Below are 24,060 nucleotides of genomic sequence, written 5' to 3'. Positions count from 1 at the left end.
CACACCCAGCTCCTTTCATTCAGACCAGCAGCGGACGTTCTGCAGGCCCGTGGCTCACATTAACCTCACAAAGGGAAAGTAATAGGGCCTGTCTTAGGTGACACACAACAGCTCTGAAAAAATGTATCACTGTACCTGCATTAGATCAGACCCCTTGGTAAACATGACTCAATGAAACACACAGGTACGGCAGGGTCCTTCTATCCCACCACAGCAGACACATTTGATGATCTAATAAGGAAACAAACTGCTGTAGTTTTGCTCTCGTTAGCATCTCGGGTGCACGTGATTTGGAAACAAGGAGGGTTTGCGGCCAGGATGGAACAGAGGCATTCTTGGGGCTTTTGAGAGCACATTCCTGGACAGCAAGAGTAGGCGAGTTTCTTGCCGTGGTTAATTAGGGGAGTCTGTGGGAAACTCCTGAATCTGAAACCCCCTTCCAAAAAACCACACCACTCCAAGTAATGGCGGCCATGTTGAATGGAATTCATTATTCGGCAGCCAGAACGGAAGTTTCCATCACTTGCATCCAGTCGTCTGAGCTGTCATCCCAGCTATGAGAGCGCCAATACCAGAGAGTGGCTGGGGTAATAATGCCAGACAACAGAGGAGGGACAGTAAAAGGATGATGGCGGCTAAAAGGGGCATACATGACATGTCAAAGCAGTCAAAAGGAGAACTACACAGCCTGTGAAAACAGCAGCACAGTGTTCCCTTTGGCTCTGGAGGCCTTGTCAAGTCTTTGGAGACATGAGGGCAAACTGAGGGAAAGAGTTTGAAAAAGGTAAGTGCAGGGAGGGATTAACCTTTAACAGACCCTGGTATAACAGCAAAAGGCAAGAATGAGCTGCAAGCCTCTATCAACTGGACTCCACTGGGCACACCTCTCTAACTTGTGTATGCGATACTGCTTCTTTCCGTCCTCCACGTGGCTTCATAGCCAACTGGGAGCTTTTCAGCAATGGTGCATCATGCCCTGTTCAGTTGTGTTTCTTTGTTAGTTTTTCTAGATTTTGTGTTTCTATCATGCTTCAGAAGTTTACGTAATTAAACAGTTTCATTAGTTGTCTGTTATGTTACTGTTACTAATTTCCAACTTTCTTGTGCTGTAGATCCCGATTCTTCACGGTGTGTTTTATTTTGAAAATTGACCAGATGCACTATGCCGTTCCGCTGTCTGACTTCCTGTCTGACATCCATAATATTTTATTAACTCCATATACATGAATAAAGATAGACTTGTATTAGATATTATCATAGATATATATTAGAAACACCTCTCATTACAATTTAATACAAAAAATTCAGCCACCAACATGATCATTAAGTTAAAACACCACCTCCCAGTACTGCCATGAAGGGAGGATTTATTGTGGGGCTGTTTTAATAAACTACAATAGTTTAGCTGAGGGAATGTAATGAAGTGGCAACAAAGTTTATTTTGCATTCAGCTCCGAAAAAAGTGAGCTGTAGAGGTTGTTCTTAGTCACAGTATGTATTAAAGTATAGTTTTATGGTGTTATGGAATTAATAGTCTTGTTTGACACAGATTAGAGAGAAGTTTAGGTGTATCTTTGGAGAACCACAAATCCAGTTTCAGTTGTTTCATTATCCTGCCCCAGGTTCATCATGCACTGACTAATTAAAATAAACACAAAGTCACTGAGTGATCTGCACAATAACATCCGCAGAACTAATAAACGTATCAAAACCAAACTTGACCCAGGGCTCTCAGCTAGACAAGGCCTTGATATTAGGTAAAAAGGCCCCTCAAGGTCTTCATCTTTCCATATATACTGTGCTCAATATTCCCTCACAATGTGTATTACAGGTATTGTAGGATCCAGCAAGCAACTAATTCAACTTATAGCCTCTGCTGCATCACTCAAATTCAATATGCTAGAGCCGTTTATACAATAATAAAATAGTCGGAAATAATTAATATTCCAGTGTTGGTAAGGAAAAATATAGCTTTATTAGAACCAGCTAAAACTGCCATCAGCCCAGGCTCCTGATTGGTTAAGAGGTAGAGCATGCTGTCCCGTCCTTGTTAGGTGATTTAGTTGAAGCTACGGAGCTTTGAGAGCAGAGTTTGACTTTGCTTCATATGCTTAAAATACCATTCTTACTGTGCTCACCAGTGTTATGTTTTTAAAAAAAATCATTTTGGACAATGGAGTTTTTGTTGAAGCATGCATCAACTTTATGCTTGGATTATACAGTTTACAGCATTTTCGGGTAAAGACAGAACAACAGCTACTGCTGGAATCACACCAAATATGGTGTTCCTGCAAAAACGCAGGTCTTCCCATGTACTTTAGTGGGGGAAGCGTGTTTGCTGGGAGGGAAAAACAACACAGCTACGGAGAAAAAGTTGTAACGGGCTCAAATTATGGACAAACACACTCCCGTGCCATGTTGGCACGGTGGCAGAGGCATGACTGCAGATTGTTGTCGGAGTAGAACGGGTCAGTACAGTAACACTGTTCAGCATGGTCGAATGCTACAGAGGGAACAATCTACATTTTACATTAGGACCAGCATGCTAGCAGCATAACAAGATAGCAGCTTCTTCTTTCATCAAGCTGATCAACTTGGGTTATTGAAGTTCACAACTTCTCACACACACGGGCCACAGAATGACACTTTGTCTGTACAACATCTGTTTTAGTTGGAACACAACTATGTTGATGCTGTGAGTGGTGAAATGTAGCGATTCAGCCTGTGATACAAACAGTGAAAGTGAAAAAGAAGCTTAGTAATCAATACACGTCCAAATGACATTGGTGACTAAACTCTCTTGGCCAAAAAATACAGTATAATCATATTGTATCACACAAAGAGCTGTTTGTCCAGCTATTTCCATCGTCAGTGGAGCATCATTAAAGACATACTGCTGTGACTCTGATCACAAACATCAAACATATCATTTTGAATAATAAATGAAACAGAATAGAACTTTTTAATCAAGAGATCACATACTGAGTGACCCATCAGATGAGAAAATAATATATCATTCAATCAATAAAGTGAATCAGCGTGGAGTCATACTGATTAATTTGTCTTATTGCTATGCATGAAAACTGTAATAATGTGGATACAAATGATGAGCCTAACTCAGCAGCAGCCTGCTGGGAATATAAATGCAGCTTTCTATATTCTTGGTTTAATGGGACGCAGATACTGTAAAGCTAGAGAGAAATGCTGACTAGAATAGAAATTGCTGATTGGTTTAATTCTTATTTTTGCATAATTCTGGATCAAATGGCGCTTTTATGGAGTAGCCTGTGCATGGTTGTACAGTCAGTTTGGAATTATATTTCCATATGCTTAAATGGATTATCAGGTTTATTTTGGGTGCGATTGTTTGTTATGGAGGTATCTAAAAAAGGCACAATGAGAGTAATTAATCTGCGTATATTGTGAGATTAACATAAGGTGTAATCAGATCCTTTTATGTGAAGAATTGAGGTTGAAAATAGACTTTTTTTTTTTTTTTTTTTTTTTGGACAAAGAAGGCAATCTCTCTGCCCATTGATCTGGCTGCCTGCTCGCTTTGAGCAACTTTAAGAGGCATGGTGATGAAGATGCCTGTTTGAATTGCCTCCTTTACAACAAGAATGCACAAACACTCTTCTAACAATACACGTAAGCTTTGAGCAACACCGCCCTGTCTCCTGGGATATTGGTGGATCACATATGGTTTGAGCTAAAACTTAGCCAGACACTTATTGCAAACAATAAACAAATTTACAAGAATGTGCACACACAAGCTTCTCAGCAGAGCCGCAGTGTGTTCGCGTTTTGTGTTTGTATATGCCTGAGCACACAAGGTACAGTAATTGGTGACCTGATAAATATTTGTGCAGAACCGCCACAGCAGGAGAAAACAGAGAGGCATGCTTTCAACACCAATGCCTCCAGGCTGCAGACCAAAAATAAATCAGGGATGGAGCCCACTTACATGCTTCATGTTTTTAGGAGGCCTGGAGAGATGATGAGGATGCGTCAACAGAAACATTAAAATGTAATGTTTTGCTCTTCTGTAATAACTGGTTATGGTTTTTTACCCAAAAGAGAATATCATAAAATAAAACACACAAATAATAGAGAGTTTTGTACAAAATGAAAACAATAAAGCCGTTGAAGTAACTGGTTTTGGGTGATAACAACAAGTAGCTTTAATCCACACAGGCGGACCCAGGTAGTCACAATCCTGTCTGACTTTAATGCCGTGCTTCCTCAGGAGTGTGTAATCTCATTTGTGAAAGACACATTCTCTCTAATGATGAATTCAAACGCTGAAATGATTCATTTCAGAGTAATTGGAAATAACCTGAGCAGCGGTGCTCAGAGGAATACCGCTAGAAAGTAAACAGCAAGTTGTGTCGCAGTGTGAGCCATCTGTCGTTCTCTAGGAGAGGAGGTGTAGAGATTTAGTGAAGATGTATGGAGTCAACAACGACTACCACATGTAGACATCTATTCTGACTAAGGCAGCGACTAATAAATATATAGATTATTTAGACCTATTTGGGCTATTTTTTGTTAGTTGTAAATGTTATAAAATTACACTATAAATACATCTTACAATCATAATACTTATAATGGAAGTTTTTCAAGTGTTACTATTCCCACTGGCTAACATGACGCGTTCAGCGTCAGAGTCAAACTTACGCTGTTGTATAGGCCAAAAAAAGCAGATGCTGAAACATTTGTTTTTCTATCATGTCCAGGGGTCGAAATAACTAATTACAGCTACTCAAATAACTGTCATTTAGTCATTTTCTGGTGCACTTTTGTGAGTATAATTTAAAATCTGTAATTATACGCATGATCAAATATGCATTAGTTACTTTTAAAATCATGAGTACTGAGAACAATTTGAATTAAAATCTAAATGTTTCATCTGGATTTTTGTAGCCAAGGAGGCTACCTGATCACCAACAGGCCAATGAACACCCTGACACACAGACAAACACAACAAAACTCTGCAGTAGGTGCAGGTTTGGAGGAGTCGAGTTTGAAAAAATTCCAACAGTGGTAAACACATTCTTTTTTTGTCAGTGAACTTACATCAATTAATCTGCTCATTTTCTTGATTAATCAGCAACTTATTTTGCTATAAAATGTTGGAGAAAAATAATGTATGCCCAAGTTGACATATTTTAATTGCTTGTTTGTCCAAGTAACAGTCCAAAACCAAAATATCTTCAGTTAAATGTCATATAAGATGACAATCTTTAGCATTTTTGATTAAAAATGACTAAAACAATGAGTCATTAATCAAATAATTCTGACAGAGCTTTGTGTGATGGCCCAAAGGCTGCAGATTAATCTAGCATGCAGATATGATAATAAAAGCCTAAAAGCATTTACTATGCTTGTCTATTATTAACCAGCTGCAGAGTTTGACCTCCCAGTACTCTAGTACAACTAAAAAACGTAAATGGAAAGTGTCTTCCATTTATGGATTGTGTGGGTGTTTAAAGTGCACAGCCTTGTCCTGATGCTCAGGAAGTCTTCAGCCCATCAGTCTTGGAAGAGGCCTGCATGAACTAGATGATACGTGGAAGAGGCAAAGTGTTCTGCTTATCCTCCGCTCTGCTGGAATGGCATGCTCTGCGTCCTGTGGATACGGGGGGGGGGTCTGCACTTCCTCAAAACTCATTTTCCTCCATGCCTCGTCCATTCTCTGCTGGGAATGGATTTAAACTGCAGCCAAGGCAACAATATGTAGCAGCAGCAATAAAAAAGTCTCCACTGCTAAAGCAATGAGGCAGTTTAATAGGATGAGCTGAGACTGTTGAGAAGGCAACCAGGCTTCCTTTTCCTCGCTGTCTGTCTCTTTCTGAGAGTTGCAATTGTTTGAAGTTTGGACTCAACAGGGATTTGCATGATTTAAGGTGAAAATGAAGGGTTAGATGTGTAGAGTGGAGGCATGGAGGAGACGGGGGAGTAGGTTCTTAAAAGTCTGATCATTATCTGCGCCCCCTGTTGCGAAGCGGGCAACACAACACCCCGGCAGCGGCCTTAAATCGCCCCACCTGGGAGAATTATACTAAAGACTCTGTCACAGCTCATTTTTTGTCTCATCGCAGACACACAGTGAATCTTTTTCCCTCAGGAGCCCGGTGTGTGTCATTCAAGGAGACACATATCCTCCATCACAGGATTGTCTGCTGTTCCGGGCTTCATAACTCCATCCCAGCTTACGGTATCTTGCACTACCTTAGCCGGAGTCAAAGAAATCCCATTAAGTGAGCTGCTTGTTGCAGGTTTTCCAGTACTGGTCTTATGATCCTCTCCAGATGCACATGATGCCGATGAAACTTCCAGCAGGTCCATAAAACACAACCAGGAAGCAATACATCACCAAACCCATAACATGAATTCTCTACTGTGACATATGGTGGTGATAAATACAAGATACCCACTAAAGAAATGCAGAGTTCTTATGGTCCTATTCCCCACAGCCCATTTCTTCTCCTGATGGAAAACAACAATAGAGTTCTTTGCAGGATGCAAAGTTATGATGAGGGGCCCGGGTGAAGGAAATGGGGGAGAAAAGGATCATAAGATGGGAGCAATAACGGTGAGGAATATCCTCATTCGTCAATCCCTCTCACTACTCCCCAGCCAATAAATGCCAGTCTCATAATGTGCTCTTAACCCAAGTCATGACCTAGACACAGGAAATCCATATCTAAAGGGCGTCTCCATCAAAAAAAAAAACCTTCTGGGAGACAAAGCTTGTTTGGAGCCGGTGGCAGGGAAACAGTGAAAAGAAAAAAGTTGCTTTCATGGATCTAATTAGCATACAGAGACATAGCAGTCTCACTGATAGGAATAATATCATCTCAGAGGCAGAGTGTCATACGGGGAAAGCAATTCAATGCTTAGTGTCATGGTTAGAGTACTGCTCAGTTCTCCTTGAATTGGCTTTCACTGAGTTGCTCTGTGAAGCTTCATTCAGATAAAGCTTGCCTGGAAAATTTAAGTGCAGAGGAATATCTGTTTGAGATGTTTCCTGTCTTTGAGTTGGCATTTGTCTTGCAGCTCCTTTCCCAGGTTCTGCTCCACTGCCTAGCTGCCCTGATACCCGCCTGTCTGCCTGCCTGCCTTTTTTGCAGGTTCATTCTCTCTTAGGTGGCAGAATGCATCAGGGGGCCGCATGGTGATGGCACCGCAGCCATCTGCCAGCCAAACTGAAGGAGCGCAATCACCAGCTGGCACCCAGGGCAGCACTTCTGTCACCTCCGCTAATAGATCCAAGACACACAGGGGTCAGCTTTCATTAGTCAACTCTGACCCCGAACGAATACTGCAACATGCAAGCGGGCGTGCGCCACAATGCCCTCCTGCTGAACCACAAACTTGGAAAGATTTCAGAGTGAATTTGAACAATACGGGCCAGCTTCCTCTGCCCCTGTATGGACATGAAAGTGGATACGTGCCGCCCAGCTGTCCTCCCTGCACTATGTGTAGCCAAATTCAGGAGTGGAAACTCTTTCACAAGTCAAAGTCCACTGACAGTAAATTCATTACTGGAGCTTGCATTCCAATATGAAGCAAAAACAAATAACCAGAGAGACATTATTTATTAATAGCCATAACCAACCGCTGTAGAACAAAGGTCAATAGGGTGCCACTAATCCATCTAAGCTCTGTTCGGTTATGTAGTGCAGATACACTCAAATAAAACTGACAAAAGATAGAAAAAAATAATTAAACGCTTAAAAAGAACCTTAACTGTGAAGTATTGAATCTCATGTTAAAAGTCTATTGTGTAGCATTTAGCAGCCTTTAGCAATATTGTTGTAGATTGCAACCACCTGAACACTTTCGTCTCACCCTCCTGTATGGTGGTCACTAAAAAAAAGCAAGGAGGCTAACTACGCTAGTTAAAAGAACTCGATGTTGACTCAGTGTTGACACTGTTGATATGATCAGCTGTCCGAGAATAAAAGTCCTGTTCTTTTTTAAACGCAAATATGGGTTGTAATAAGGTGCTTTCCTAGTCAACCTAAGTGGTCATTTTTCTGAGGAGGGTGGGCTGGTAGAAACATGGCAGACTCTGTGGAAGAGGATTTGTTCCCTCGGTAGATATCAAAGTCACATTATGGGGGAATAAAAACACAATGATTCTTAGTTTCAGGTGATTACACCCTTAAATGATGAATATTATATACTGAAGAACAGATCTCCCTAACCTTTGAGGTTGCAAGCCAATTAGCAGCATTAGTATGCTGCGTATACTATATCCATCCGTCATATCCCTTAGGGTTGGCTTCAGTTTTCTTCTTTTTGATGCAGCAGTTTGTCCTGATTTGCATTTGTTGTAATTTCTTTCAGCCATCCTTGATGTATTAATCTAGCTAAACACTCAATATAATGATTAAATTTTCCTTATTATTTGACATTTAATCTCCAAGAAAGTAATGCAATAAAAATGTTGAGAATTCCTAATTTGAAAGTGAGAACTGTCGGCCATTAGTTTACCATCATTTAAGAGGATAATGAGGAACTGTTAGATCATTGCTTCTATATTTAGAGACATCACTGGAGTCTGCATCTTCTCTAATTGTAAGGAAAAATCCTCCCACCAACCCAGCCTCCTGGCAACGGTATTTTCAACTGGTTTTGAACCCCTAGAGTCTTTGCTATGCCATGATTAGTTCTTTGACTGGAGGAAGTCTAGTGAGGAAGAGGAAGAGAGAGGGAGAAATGTTAGGGGAGTGAGGGGCTGCCTCTCTCTGGCTATTGTTTGGACACAGTTCCTCTCACGCTGCATTGACCACAGACAGGGCGTGGCAGAGGGAGGCCACGCAGGGAATATGAGGGAGGGGGTGGTGGAGAATATTCGGGTGGTGATGGATACAAGGGGAAGGTTAGAGCGCACTGCATATTTTCTCTGCATGTGGACAGCGAACAGGAAGGCGGGTGGTCCCTGGAGAGAGTTACAGAAAGAGAAAGAGCTGGAGTGGGTGGGATTTTGTCCCTGTAGTTTGGAGTTCTGTTCCCAGCCCTGCTCATGTGCACGATGAAGTAATGAGAGACCCGGGGCCTCTGACAAACTCAGGCCAGATGGGGAGAGGATTCTTCCCCACAATTACTCCGCAGCAGAGAGCATTAGAGCCAGTGCAGCTTCTCCTCTATGGAGAAAAGATAATCACTGGGTCTTTACAGAGAATACTTAATCAACACTGTTTTACAGCGCAGAGTACAGTTTGGAGGATGTCTTTGAGCAGTTCAGCTGTTTTATCTGCCTATTTTACTGATTACTGTATCGTAGCATGCTGCCATATCTCCATAGAAACCATAATGGTTTCCAATGTTGCTGATCGCGGAAGTATTTCTTACCAATCCATTATAAAGTTTACTTGAAAAGATATCTTCAAGGTTCCTCAAAATACCGGAGGAACAAAATAAGGACAGAGTGCATTTTTCTGCGCAAACAAAGGTAAAAGCTTTGGGGGTTGTTCTTTTTGTCCCACTCAACAAAAAATTGCTCTTTTGAGTCAAGACCCATGACTACTGCAAACCAAAAGGAATAAAATCCAAGTCACTTTTAGTCCTGAGGAGGACAAAAAACATGTTTAATGGCTGACACAACAGTATTCTTAACAATCTGAGAAAACCCAGAACAGCCATTAGTGTTAATTGTTTTAATTTGTTTATCAGAAATCATGTTTTTTTCTTATATGGTGGATGGTTTTTATTACTAGAAATAACAACGAGCCTCTGCCACTTTCTCTCTGGAGAAGACAATATTTAGAGGCAAATTCAAAACACTGCAATTAGTCGATCAACAAAAAGATTATTGCACAGTATATTGAGAATCAATTAACTGTAAAAGTGGCTGTTTTTAGCCTTTTAAATATGGAGAATTCCTGACTTTCTCTATTATAGGTTATATAAAACTGAATGTCTTTGGGTTTTGGACTGACAAAGGAAGGCATTAAAAGGCCTTGACTTGGACTTTGAGAAACTGGGATGGACAACAATGATAAAACAATCTTTACTGACAGCTCTGTTTATCAGTCCAATTGAGAGGCAAACATGCAACTATAGTTGTCAAATTCATCCAAAACTGACCCCTGATCTAAAAGTGAATGATTACTTTCCCTAAGTGTAACAAGAAAGTAAATCTTATTTTTCTTCTTAAACTGCTGAATATTTCACCAGGTTCCAAAACAATAATCTTTAACTTCTGCTCACTGTTCTGGCAGCACAACAGAATCTTAATTGTCTCTCTCCTTGGGTGTTGTAGTTGTTCTCTGATTAGGTTTTGTGTTTTTACTTTTAGCTTTTTAAAAATGGAGATATTCTAAAAATGTAGGTGCTAATCCTCTGTTCAGACTGGAGAATTTCATCTCCCCATCACTGACCTGAACCTTGCTTTTAACCTTTAGGCACCTGTTCTTTCCTTGACCTTCACCCATCATGAGGCTCTGGGACAAATTAAAACTGGTAAATCTATACACACGTCACTGCTTTCTTCCTTTGTGTTCCCTGCTGTGTCACCCTTTATACCCTATGCCGTATGAGTCACCAACAGCTACCTTACTGTTGTTTTTCAGAGAGGTTTATGGATTAGTATTACCCGAATCCCATGAGACCATGATGAGCACTTTCTCACTGACCGACTGCAGGGCACTGATCTACCAACACTATAAATGATGTAATCTCCCATAAGGTTAGCTTACATTGATTTTAGAGGACAAAATATTTTCATGCAGCCTCTGTTCACAGAGACAAATTGAGTGCAGCTGGATATGTGTTTCAGATGGACATTATGTATGTCAGCAAGGCTGTCGTTTGGTCAGCGTCGTTTAGGAATGTTAAACAAGGCCTTGACTTCGCTCTGATGGATTAAGAGGAAGGTCCAATAAAAAAAAGGTGTCATCAACTTGGCAATGAATATATTACTGTCAGTGGTTTGAATAAAATGAGGCAGGTTGTTTATAACAGCCAAAGACCTTTCCATTGACTCTGAAATGAAGATAAGACAGAAGAACACAAGCTGTTGTAAACAGATTTGCGTAGAAAAAGTTCCACAGATTGCACAAAAGCAAAATGAAGTCAAGCTGGATGAAAGTTTCCCAGTGATTAATCTCTTGCTCCTCATGATTTGTTCAGTAAGAAGGACAGACTCCAAAGCCAACATGAGCAGCAGGCTGAAGTGTTGTGTTTATAGCCTTATTGGACATCTGTCAGAAATGTTACTAAAGCTCCACAGGGAAACAGCACAAATTCTGACATTTTGGCACAGTGTAATATATTTACAGGAAGTCACCTCATACATATTAATGAAAAAACCTTGTCTGTGCAGCTGCTTTGATCCTGCACAGGGCAGAGCCAACAAATGGACTAACAAACAGCCCTGCCTTGAGAGGGATGCACACCTAAAGAACATTTAATCTCCCGTAAGCCACTGGACGCTGATGCTGGCTCATCACACACCAAACTGCCTCGCCCAAGAGATCTTTCAGGCGAATCATCTTAAACTTAAAATCTTAAAAAAACATCCTTAAGCTAAGCATTTCTCCGCCTCATCCCTCTTAATGCAGGCGAGGTGAGGGTTCTGCTGTGTTAGTTTTTCAGTTTAAGGGAGAAGAGGGTGGTGGTGGTGGAGGAGGACTGCGTGGTTGTGTTTAGTTCGATCAGTCACCTGACTGCTGGCCTGGCCTCTGGGAACAGGAAGTATGACATCACTGCTCTGACATTCAGGAATGTGGGAATGTCAGGCTGCCTGTTCACATTGCTGGAACGAAAGAGAGCGAGCAGGAATCACACAACAGATAACTCACTGCAGCTGCGTTATTCCAGCAATAAAGACTAAACACTAACAGCTTCAGCCCTCTGGGCAAAAAATGCAGTCCCTGATTTGAGTGAGGCCACTCTGTTGACGCAAGGACGCCCAGCAAATAAGTTGAACTCATCTCAACTATTGCTGCAGTGCAAATCGAGACCATACATCGGCCAATCACATACATGCAATTGGTATTCTTGGCAGATTACACTGTACTGTGAAAGGAGTATTTACTGTTGACCTAGCAACCCTCACAACAAAAGATGACAACTTTTCTGAGTTGTAAAATCCCTCATAAGAATATAAAGCACTCACTGATCAGTGTTTGGGCAACTTTCATGATAGTCTCCTCTGAGCGCAATATAAACATAACTGCTCACTTGTGGTGGTTGCTATCTTGTTATTGAGAGCAAGGGAGAGAGAGCAGCTGCAACGACAATCCCACTTTATCTGGAATAACTTTTACTCGTGATTATAATTGGTTTATCACATGCTGCTCTCCTTACATTTCATCCATGACGGTTCACATGCGTCAAGTAGAGTTTATTTACACTTGGCCACACATTATGGCATGGATTATGAATGTAAGACAAAATAATAATACAATGGCAAACAACCAGAATAGATTCCCAGCAAAGCCAAGTTATCTAAAGAAAGGCATCACATTACTTCAGTACTGAATACACAATCTCTCTTCCCATAAAGCAAATAATGACATGAGGCTTGAACAGACAAAAATAAATAACACACGCTGTCCTCTTTACTTGTAATCGGGAAAAATTTTATAACAGATTTTGTCAACCCATGGTCTTCTCCTCCCATGGATCCACAGGCGTGCAAAATAGGGCTGTCACAATTTCAGATTTTCACAGCCAGACAAATTCAAGATAACGATACAATCATGACAGCTGTAGCTAATTTAAGCTAACAAAAAGAAAATGCTATCAGTAAAATTCTTATTTAACACTCTTTACTGTATGTAGTGCTTGTTTCTAGCACATTACATTCAAGTCTGTGTGCAGGGAGGTGACAGTTTGTAACTAACTTTACAAAAGTGAACAGCAAAAGCAGTTACAGTCACTAAATATGAAGAAGGCAATCAGATGAACTGATCCATAAAGCCTTACATGTGCGCTGGATTATAATACACACTATTACCATATGTGTATTGTAAAAACAATAACAATATTCAGTCATCATCAGTGCTGGCAGATTTCAAAAGCTCTGGTGCAATGCTTTGCTCTGTGGATCAGAAATGTCATAACAGCGATTCATTTGCTAGCTAGCTAGCTAGCAGCAGCGTGACACGTTAGTTCATCTTCAGATGTTCGCCAACTCAAACCTTGTTCCATCTCCCCCAAAATACTGTTGTTATGGGCCTGCAGGCAAGAATGTAATCACTGGAGGAGAGTTGTATTGGTGGACACCATATTTGCAAGATCACTTCAGTGTTCCAATCAAATTCCTCTCAACATTGTGCCTCAAACTGCTGTTTCATCTGGACATTACAGTAGTAATTTCACTTCCATTAAAGGTGGTACATAATTTAAAATATAATGTCCAAAATCGAAAAGCATGAATGGATTAGACTCGAAAATCACTGAATCCTACATCTCTCATGATGCCTGGCATCATTATATTAATAGTGTTATGATCTCAGAAGACCTCATTCTGTGAAATCAGTGAGGTGCTCCTTTAATTGCATCTAGAGGACGCATTGCATTCATTCCTGAGAATGTGCACAGCCACGGCTCTGAGGATAAGCGTGGTAGCTGTGATTCACATGCCAGAGGCGTAGTTAAAAACAAGAACATCAGTGCTTTGAAACCACATTTCACATCAGCCTTTAGGACCAGCAGTCGGTATGAGGGATCACCTGCAGCTGAACCTCATACAACCAACACAGGAAGCCATTTAATGGACACAGACAGCAAGCTATTTGGTAGGATATCTCCATATAGTATATCCAAACTGTCTGTACTAGCAGGCGATGAAAAGATTAAGTCATGTCATGCTACATTCTGTTGTAAGCCTTATGGTTGCCATGGCTAATTAGTTGCTCCATAAATTGATTTGATCACCAACAGTGGTATTTGGTGTTCAGTTAACAACATCACAGGGACTTTCCACTGTTGTTCCAATCGTTACAAAATAAAACCTGTAATTAATGAATCCAAGATGTCAGCTATATAAAAGTAGTAACAGGGTTTAATGAGACACAGACCAAGCTGAAGCAAACATAACATAACTATAAAAATTGCAACAACGAAATATACAGCAGTGTTCTTCAAATAATTACTTGAATAAAAAAAAGTGGTATAAGAAGTCACGACATGAAGCCAGAACTTCATCATTTGTAGCTAATGAAGCCAGAACGCAGTTAAACAAACAGTCCCTTGAAAACTTCAGTTTAAAGCGCTTTCCTCATTCATCACATCTCTTTCCCAGTTAAGTGATGGTGCCATATTGTCGCCAGCCCCGTCAGAGATGTTGGCACACAGTTCCTTGAGCCTGAAGCTCAGTTTTGAGACTTCTCTGCCAGGCTCGGGGAGAGAGAGCAGAGAGAGCCAGAGCTGGAGGGAGTGCAGCCCCCAGAGGAGCCCAGCTGCTGCCTGGGAAACCAAACCCTGGACCGGCTCTGGCCCACGCTCTCTAACCTCAACCCCTCCCGTATAATAACAACACTCAGTCTGTCTCTTGTTCTCTTTTCCACTGTCATTCTGGAGTGGAGTTTGGGGGAAAATAAGGCAGTACAGGATGATATTAGTCAACCCGCTGCACATTCCCAGAATACTTCCATATTCAAAACACTCACACATGCTCATGTTCTCACCCTCACACAGAGACAGAGAGGCAGCGGATTAGCGCACACATTCACCCACACGCTTGCATACATGCTGTGACACTCACCCCGGTAGTGGAGGCTGTCATCGTGGTGGTTGTGCTGGTGGTGGTTCTCCAAGGCAGGGGGGCTGCTGGCACCCAGCTCTGCCAGTCTGCGGCTGGTGGCAGAGAGCTCGGAGCGGAGGTTGGTCACTTCCTGACTGGCAGACTGGATGGCCCCATCGATCCTCTGTGCCAGCTGTTTGTTGTCTTCCATCATTTTAAGGATTTTCCCCTGAGGACCAAATCCACACAGAGCAGCATGATGTCAAGTGGAGCATTAGAGAGAGGGGCAAGTTAGGACCCTTTCCCTCTTCCTCCTCTTATCCCCCTCTCCTCTTCCTCCTCCACCTGTGCTTCTTCTCTCACAGTTTACTTTGGACATAAAACAAGCCTAACCCTAACCAAAAAAAAAAAAAAAAAAAAAAACACCGGTCCCTCCGCTGTTGTCCGCTGATTTCTACCTGTTACTGCAAAAAGAGGAACGTCTGTGTGGCCAAGCACCACACCGTCAGAGAAAGCATGTGCGCGTGAGGGAGATAGAGTGCAGGGCAGAGGAGAAACAGGAGTGTGGTGAGCGCGGGAGAAATAGAGAGGACGCAAAGAGAGAAAAAAGACAGAGGAGGAAAAAGAGATGAAGCTCAGCAGGCAGAGGGGAAACTGAGCGCTCCCGCCGAGGAGAATGTGCTGTGAGCAGCTGCTCTCAGAGAGGACCCAGCACACACTGAGATGACATGCAGCCTTTTAAATGGATTGTACCATGTGCTGGACCAGGGGAGAGTGCGGGGGGGACGCAGTTGGACTGAGCTGCTCTCCTGCAACTCTCTAACATACAGAGTGTGTTGTGTGGATCCCACACCCTATGGAGTCTGTAATGAGTTAGTAATCGGGTGTAATAGGGGAAAAGTACAGATTGTTTCCCTTTACTTGCTCCTTTCGCTGCGCTCAGGGCTTCGCAGCACTTTTGATGAGCACTTGTCAAGCCCTCTATATCGTTCCCCTCCTGCTCCCACGTTCCCTTCCTCCCTCTCACTCACACACCCGCTGTCTCTTTGTCTCTCCCACCCCCTCTTTTTTCATTCCATTATATATTCATCTCTTTGTCCTGGGAAAGCTCACCCCCACATTGGTGGAAGGGGAAGGGGGCTGGCTCAAAGCGCCCAAGGGGAAAACATTTCAACTCTTAGAGCAAACTTAGCAAAGGATAGAGGCATGGCCCTCTAATGGGCTCAACACAAAGAGGAGAGGCCAGGAGAATTACAATTGAGCTGTGGTCGAGAACATAGTAGTGCTTTACTTCTTTGATCAAAAACAGTTGGAAGGATTACATCTCAGCTTATCCGTCAGCCCCAACAAACAAACAGCACCGCCATCGATTCTTATCTGTACGGCTGTAAGATTCCATCACACACACAGAAAAAGGTTAGAGACCGTTCATCTTAACTTAAAACAATCCCAGATATTGCTGAGCCATCACAACTTTGAATCTGCATTTGACATTTAATTTCCCAAGTAAGAAAACGCATCCTGTCTCTGGTTAAAAAAAAAAAAAAAAAAAAAAAGGGAGGCGGATGAGTGATACATCACTCAGACGCTGTCATCCGATGCTCACAGTGATAACGGCTCAGTGCTCATTGGTATTCACACAATGGCAGAGAGAGACAAACAGAGATGGGACTGCAAGCGTGCAAGACTGAATGAGACACACAACTTGTTGGTTACACCGGCAGTTTGCTCACCGCACCGCACCGGGCTTATGATGAAGTCCCTGCAGTGACTCTGGTCAAGATCAGATCATGTGTATAAACAACAGCCAATCATTGTGGCCCTTAGCTCCATCTTTAATCTCCCAAGTATATAAGAGAAAGGTGTTTACAGTGCCATCTCTTTTATCACTATTTTCTTTTACTTTGACCAATCTTATATACCTTTTCTTATCTTAATGGATTTTTTAAACAATATATGACAAGTAGAGCTGTCGGAATACAATGATATTGATGATTTTTTTTTTACCACAGGGAAAAAAGAAGAAGATGTGGCAACTAGTCAGCTAGCCACAACCACTGTATGTGGCTACACTGAGGAAATGACTGACAAAAGTGTGACATTCTACCTTCACCTGGAAAAAGTTAGCTCGCCAGTGTGCAAGTTTTTGGATTACTTAACAATAACTTGACTGATCGCATATTATCAACATTTCCTATAGATATCACAATAATATCGTCATCATGAATTCCTTTGACCAACATAATAATGTTGTGAAAATCTGATATTATGACATCCCTAACGACGAGTAAAGGCCCCTATAACAGTATCCCCAGGTATAAACAACCTCATTGCATTTCCTGAAATTAGAAAAGGGACATTAGACAATCAATAAATGAATTGGTTGGACTAATCTGAGAGCCTCATATTGTTGTAAATGAAATATTTGGGGGCTTTTAACTGTGTATCAGCTAAATGGAGCAATTTGAAGATGTCACCGCGTTCCCTTGGAAATTGCAATTCCATTTGCCGGCAGTTTTATAGAGAACAAGGACGAGACGTGAACGGCAGTGAGCAACACACTGTGATATTTTAGGACAAGTGAGCCATGGTAGAAACTGAGTAATACTGTAGTAGTGGAGGAAGCAGACCTTGTGGTGATCTTCTTAAACTTAAAAGCTGGAAGGACGGTGGAAAACATGCTGAAAAACAGATTTAAAAAATGACATAAAGTTGATGCTTCACTGGTAGAATGTTCACCATCATCCTAAATTAGCACGCTAACATTGCTAATAAGGATTCTGCAGGTCTCTGAAGACTCTGCGTTTCTATAATACATTTCATGACAATTCCTTACATATTTGTCCAGATATTGCTGTCTGGAACAAAGTGGTGAACTGACACCTTGAGACACACTGTGGCTCAGCATGGCTAACATTTGTAAGTTGCAGCTATAGATGAAAGATTTTATCCAATCTTACACCATAAGGACACACACAGTATTGAAACAGTGCTTCTCTTGTTACATGCCACTGTTTGTTTCTTCTTCTCCATCAGTCCACTTTCTGTCTGTACTGTCTCTTTATTACATAATCTGTAACATCCATCAGCATCTGCCTTCCAACCCACAACCAGATATGCAAACATGACAGTTACTTCAGTTACGAGCAGCACTGGCATGTTTGATCACATCGCATGTTAGCGGATCATTATCACCGTCTAGACAGTCCAATCACTGTCCCCGATTAGTGCATTGGCCCCGATTTGTAGCTGATTCGCAAAGAACAGATATAGCGTGAACTAAAGGGATGATCGAGTGTCCACTTTTTGCTTTACACTGAGGGGCTCCGTTATTCAAGCATGGCTAGTTTTCTTAAACAACATGACAGCTTCATTCCTATAAAACCACAAATATAGTCTGCTCTGAGCTTTGTGACGCAGGGCTTTCATACGTTCCACTGTGGAATGCGAGGAAATTAATGATTTCAAGGGTCAAGGGTCGGGATGTGTCCCAGATACACATCAATAACCAGACAAATACTTTGAGGAGTCATAATTGTGTCTGTGTCCAAAACACACAAAGTCCTCCTCTGTCTTCACAACTTGACTGAAAGCATGTGCAGCACAGCCATGGCAGCGACCTTCGACGAGTGCAGGAACTTGACTTCCTTAAACAACCACTTCTCCAACCACTGCTTCTGGTCCACTTTTGCATACTTCGCCGAGTGTTTGTGTTGTTAGTTTGCTCACTTGTTTGATGCTATTAATGGGAAGTTTAATTAAGTGTGCCGAGGGTGTGCAGTTAAAAAGAGGTATTGATAAACAGTCACCATGACTGTCTGCCTGGGTTAATTGAATATCGACTAATCCTCCGCACACTGGATTGCCATCCATTTTTTCCCAATAGCAAAGTGATATAATGCCCTGCTCAACTATTTATACAGGTCTTATCAGGGGCCTGGGGAAAATATCCACTCCACTCCCCAAGACTCAGTAATGTCCATCAAATACAGTGAGGAAAAGGCAGCTATAGAGCCTGTCAGGTGTGAGAGAGTATGGGAGAGTTTTCTGGGTGAATAGATGGAGCTGGGTGAGGTATAAAATTAATGTCTAGAACAAAAATACTTTTAGGAGGCGCATTATGTCATCCGAATGATGTGTGTATTGCCAGTGAGCTGAGAAGAAATCGGCAACCGAATTTCATGGAACAACTTCCATCTGAGTGATGATGAGAGGGCAGATAGATCCATGAAAGTGCGAGGGAACACTTGACTCTGAGACCTCTGCGGTGTGTTGGTCGAGGACTCTTCCTGGTGGCACGCAGTGCAGAGTTAGAACTTTCACACCCACAAGAGCACAATTGGTGAGGAGTGATTCTGTAAGAAGATAGCAAATTGTTGAAATAAAGACATGTGGTATAAGCTGGTGTTTGCAGGTCGACAGAAGGGAAACTCCCATGAAAGAGCGCAGAGTAACAGCTCAAGTTAAGGCTGTCCATTTGGGACTCAGGGGGAGGGTGAAGGTGTGATTTGCTGACAGTAAGAAAAGTTTCTAGATAACCTACACAGTATTTATTAACAAAATAATATGACATTAGTTGCATCTTTATCCTACAATAAAAAATGCTGAATAAAAGGTTACTGAAGCATTCTATTGTTTGTTAACAGTGAAATGACTATCACCTCAAATTTGATGAACTCTAAATTCACCATTCATTAACAGTGGTTGTTGAAGCGTTATCCAACATACTCAGCCACATGCTACTGGAGCCACAACTGCATCAGAATCAGAATCAATTTTCCTAATTGTAGCAACAAAAAACATTTTGACAATACAACTTATGTCAAAATGTCTGCTACTTGTGCCCTGGCGACTGCAGAGAACATAAAAAAAACATAAAAGAAGAAGAAAAGAAGATTAAATGTTGTTTCAAATGACGATGGGCATAAAAAAGGCAACCATTTGCCTTCCTAATGTCCACTTCATCCTGTACTGTACATTTAGCAACATACAGCAGGACAATACCACTACATATGTCTAAATATTGGATTCAACTCACCTGTACATTTATTTCTGGCTACTTGATGGCAGCCCAACAAGCTAGAGACACAACACTAACCACCTTATAAAGTTAATATTTGTTAGCAAACAGTGGGAACTAGGTCAAGATGCTTTGCATGTCACTAAAAGGTCTTTTTTTCCTTTTTTTTTTTGTTATTGGACTTACTTTTAATTTGATTCCCAAATTGAAACCTCCCCATTTTTGATTATTGCAGATCTGAAATTGAAATATTTGGGGTTCATTCCATGGTCAAGTAATAACAGGCCTCCTAATTGGCACTGAGAATGACAAAATTCCTCCAATAGGAACGAGGGACTATCAGCAGACAAGAATCATCTCTGGAGGGCTTTATTACAGCATTATAGTTGTTTATATATTCCAGAGAGATACTGTGGGAAGTATTTCTCAGCCCCCATATGCAGCAGAGCTGCTCGGAATCTAAACCTCCACAGACAGCACTGAATTTCTAAATCTCTTCATGACAGAATGTTGTCTGCTGGGGACTTGATACAAAACGGCAGTTTTCAGGATGTTTTACTCTGGAAATAAAGGCTGTCTGGGTACACAGCAAACTGTCTGCCAACATCAAAGGGTACAAGAGTTCTGGCTCTTTACTTGTAGGCAGGTTAATTGGAAGCACATTGGGATTCTACTTTTGTCTGTTCACTATCAGCACAGTGCAAATAGAGGAGAAAAACAGAGAAAAAGTGCTGCATGAAAAGGATGACAGGAAGAGTTTGAGTGTCCTTATCAAAGTTTGACAAATTAGAACAAGTGATTCCTGTGCCACTTCAACCACCTCTTGTTTTGTTTTGCCAACAATCCTGACAAACAAGATACTTCAGACAAAACTGGCCATTGTGGGATTGGTGAATATAGCACCACTTTCCCACAGCAATAAGGCTGCGTTGATAAGTTTGCGCTTGTGCAACAGTGCTGGTTGACTACTTAAGAATGCGTGCTGATGTAATGTAAAAAAGATCATCAAGCATGAATGACTTGACAGCAATAGAAAAAAAACACAAAAAAGATAGCTCCGGTTATCCATTTTGAATGCAGATTTATAAAATGCAAATGTCACAGTTGGAGGGAATAAATGGGTATTTATGTCTGTACAAGTGACGGGAAGAGAAAGCCTTTTGCCCTGAGTGGTCACACACAGGGACAGAGGGTCATTGATGGAGTAAACAGTGAATGGCAGGGAGCGGAAACTCAACTCCTTCTCTTTGTCCGTGTGTTTTCCCTCTCTCCTTTGCTGGCCATGCAATGTTTCTACATGTTTGCTGGAGAAGTAAATATGCAACTGTTTGTTCACCACCACACAAACCAGCACGCTCTAAAGCCTTCCCTGCTTTATTATATATTTTACTCTAAATGGGACCATAATTTATCATATGAACATCATTCTTCACTGAAGATGAGCTGAAACTATGGCTTGAGGTCAGGTTTTGAAAACACATTGAGTGGCCCCCTACTGGCCAGTAGAAACAATGCAGTATCAAGGCACTTCTGCATTGGCTTCCCTCTTTTGAGACACAGAAGCCCCATCCACTATACTGTCTAAGAATGTTTTTGCTGCGTGTTAAAGGATTTTTAAGGGCCCTGTTTTAACAGTGTGGTTGTAAGAGTCTATGGCCCTAGTTGTTGCGGATGACGACTCTTGTCAGATAAAACACTCTTATTGGCTGTTCTGCAAAGCAAATCATCACACATGAAGAGAAACAAGAAAAGAAAGGGAAAGCCTGATGAATCTGATGCTGCAGTATCCATAATTTCACCAATTTAGCAAGATTTCTCCTTATTTTTTGCTGCTGCTTCTTCAAAAGTGCCATTTCCAGCTGGCCAGCGCAGACATATTTTTTATTACAAGTGGCTATATTAGAGAAAGTGGTGTCAAAATGTCACAAGTTCTAGTTTCCCATTTTTGAATGACGAACACAGACTACCCCTACCTGGGGGTATGGCAACATATTTCCTCTGACACAGATGCACCGCGTACGGGATAGGAGGCAGTCAGCTGTAGTGACTGAGGACAGTCATCACAGAAAAGAAAACATCAACAAACAATCCGAGTTTGAAAGACTGCAATTATATCTTGTGACAGAGGCAACGTAAGCAGCATTTAGCATTCAAACTGTTGGAAAGATATGCTACACGCTTTTTTTTTTTTTTTTTTTTACTATAACACCCCCATCTAGATAAAAAGGTACAAAGAGTGCAAAGGATCACTTATAATCTAAAGAACCTTGGTCTTTGTATTCAAATTATTCTCACTTTGTTCCATGCGGGGCTTCAAAGTCAAAGTAACTGACATTTTAAAACAGGCACAAGTCATAACATCTGAAACAAAACACCTTATCAGGAGTACTTGCCATCCTTTAAAGCCAAGCTATCAAATGAACCTGTCTACAGTCCAGGCAGTGCCTGACGTCACTATATGCTCTGTGGTCTTTAACCCTTGAATGCTCATTTAAACTGACAGCAAGGTGATATCAACAGGACACTGAACAGTAGACAGTGGCAGCTTTACCTCAGCTTGAACTCTGAGGGGTAAACTCCTATCAAATCCTGAAATGGCTGAGATAAGACCTGGAGAGAAACACCTATTGTCTGTAACCTAAAGTCCTCCTGAAGTTCCACTCCAATGCCTTGCAGTCGGTTCCTTCTCCAATCTCTGATAGTCTCTTAATAATAAACAGTTTGACAGCCTCTCCACTTGAAGATAATGGTCAGCAGGTCAATGCTAGATGCCTTGATGAGTATGAAGATAAGGGTTTGTCTGCAGGACTCTGGGGGAATCACAGGCAGAGAGGATGCTGGGGTGAGGGAGACGGGAGGGAAGAATGGGACCTGCGGGGTGGGAAATATGTATCTGATGATGGAGAATAAAGCTGTAAGAAATGACATTCCTCCGCAGTTTCATATGTCTTCCCTTCGACAAGACACATTCTGCTTCTTGCCTCATTTCCCCTCGATCTCACTTCTGCTCCCTGCTGGCTGTTTTCTCTCATTGTTTCATCTCCCAGTGATCCCCAGAATGCATTGCCAGGTTTCAACGCAATAGGACTGCTGAATCCCATTCTGCCCCACTCATATTTTTGTCTTCAGACGTGAGCATGCAGAGTTGAATGCTGCAGCCATCTCCAATGACATGCAGATCACTGTGAGATCACAGACGGAGGCAGCATGGGAACAAAAGGTGCATGCGACAGACTGAGCTACTTTGCTGCTGTCTGATTGAGTTCCTCACTCCTGTCACCGTTCTCTGTTTACTTCTGCAGGAGGTACAATTACATGGTGATGTTGAGAGAATGGGAGACGTGCCTATAGCTCACCAGGGAGATAAGAAAGACAGCTGACAGTTTTATAATCATCAACATAATTAAAGTGCCATTTGAACGAGGCCAACTCACACCAAATCGTTGGAGTAGCTAGTAGCAGTTTTATCACAGTCCTGATCCGATGAGAAAAAACTGCAGGTTATAACTACTGACCAGCTGTTCAATAGAGCAAAAGAGCTGTCTCTGGGTAATGCTATGAGAGGATATCTTTCAAGGTAAAATGTTTTCTGCAACACACGGAGAACCTCATTCATCGCCAACCCTTCCTCAATCCATCTCTCCCCCTTTTCTCAGAGCAGCAGGGTGATTTTCACTGGGCAACGGCACTGAAAATCACCCTGACAGAGCTCTCCTGTTGATTTATGATACACGTTTAGTTATTTATTGGCTAATCATGGCAGGCTGCTGAGAGCAGGTTAGAGTACACCTCCCAAGACAACTGGGCCAGCCTCAGATGAAGAGATGAAAGGGCTGGGCCGCTGTCTGGAGAGCTTGGGAGATGCCTGCTTTAAGGCGAAAGAATAAACCCCCAATTAATGAAAGACAGGAAGATCATATAGAAACAGTCTTACATTTGGGGCTGGGGGGGTAGCTTTCTTGCTGAGAGTTAAAGGTCCAGTACACAGTACACATACAAACAACTTAACGGCCCTAAAAATATAAAAAATGCAAAAATGCAAAAAAAAAAAAAAGGCGCCATGAAGCCGATTGTGAAAAAAAGCACCTGTACAGGAAAAAAGACGGGCAGAATACTTTGTTTCACGATCATAATCTGATCCATTCCATCCAACAATGTTTGACAGTCGAGGACAGCCACATGATTAAATCATGTTATCCCTGTTCAAGTTAATGGGAGGCTAAGCAAGAAGTTTGCTGCCTTGGCAGACAAAATGCACAGATGAAATGGGCCCCGCAATGCTGAAGATCTGAGTAATTTTAAAGGTCAGCAGCCTGTTAGCTTAGTTTAGCACAAG

At 41.8% G+C, this 24,060-nt stretch overlaps 1 protein-coding gene across 4 annotated transcripts in view; it reads right to left on the bottom strand.

Annotated features, from left to right (window-relative positions):
• The window catches only part of kaznb (kazrin, periplakin interacting protein b), a 123,570-nt gene that overhangs the window by 58,913 nt on the left and 40,597 nt on the right, over positions 1-24,060 (bottom strand). For 3 of the 4 annotated variants that reach the window (XM_037101955.1, XM_037101958.1, XM_037101959.1), the window contains one exon: positions 14,726-14,933. In XM_037101955.1, the coding sequence (XP_036957850.1) occupies positions 14,726-14,933 (208 nt within the window). Of the gene's footprint in view, positions 1-14,725; positions 14,934-24,060 lie in introns of those variants that run through there. The other variant, XM_037101956.1, reaches the window with a different exon arrangement.

The sequence above is a fragment of the Acanthopagrus latus genome, chromosome 6, assembly GCF_904848185.1.
Source record: "Acanthopagrus latus isolate v.2019 chromosome 6, fAcaLat1.1, whole genome shotgun sequence".
NCBI classification, from domain to species: Eukaryota; Metazoa; Chordata; class Actinopteri; order Spariformes; family Sparidae; genus Acanthopagrus; species Acanthopagrus latus.
The sequence above is the reverse complement of the archived record's forward strand: the minus strand, read 5'-3'. Positions and strand labels throughout refer to the sequence as shown.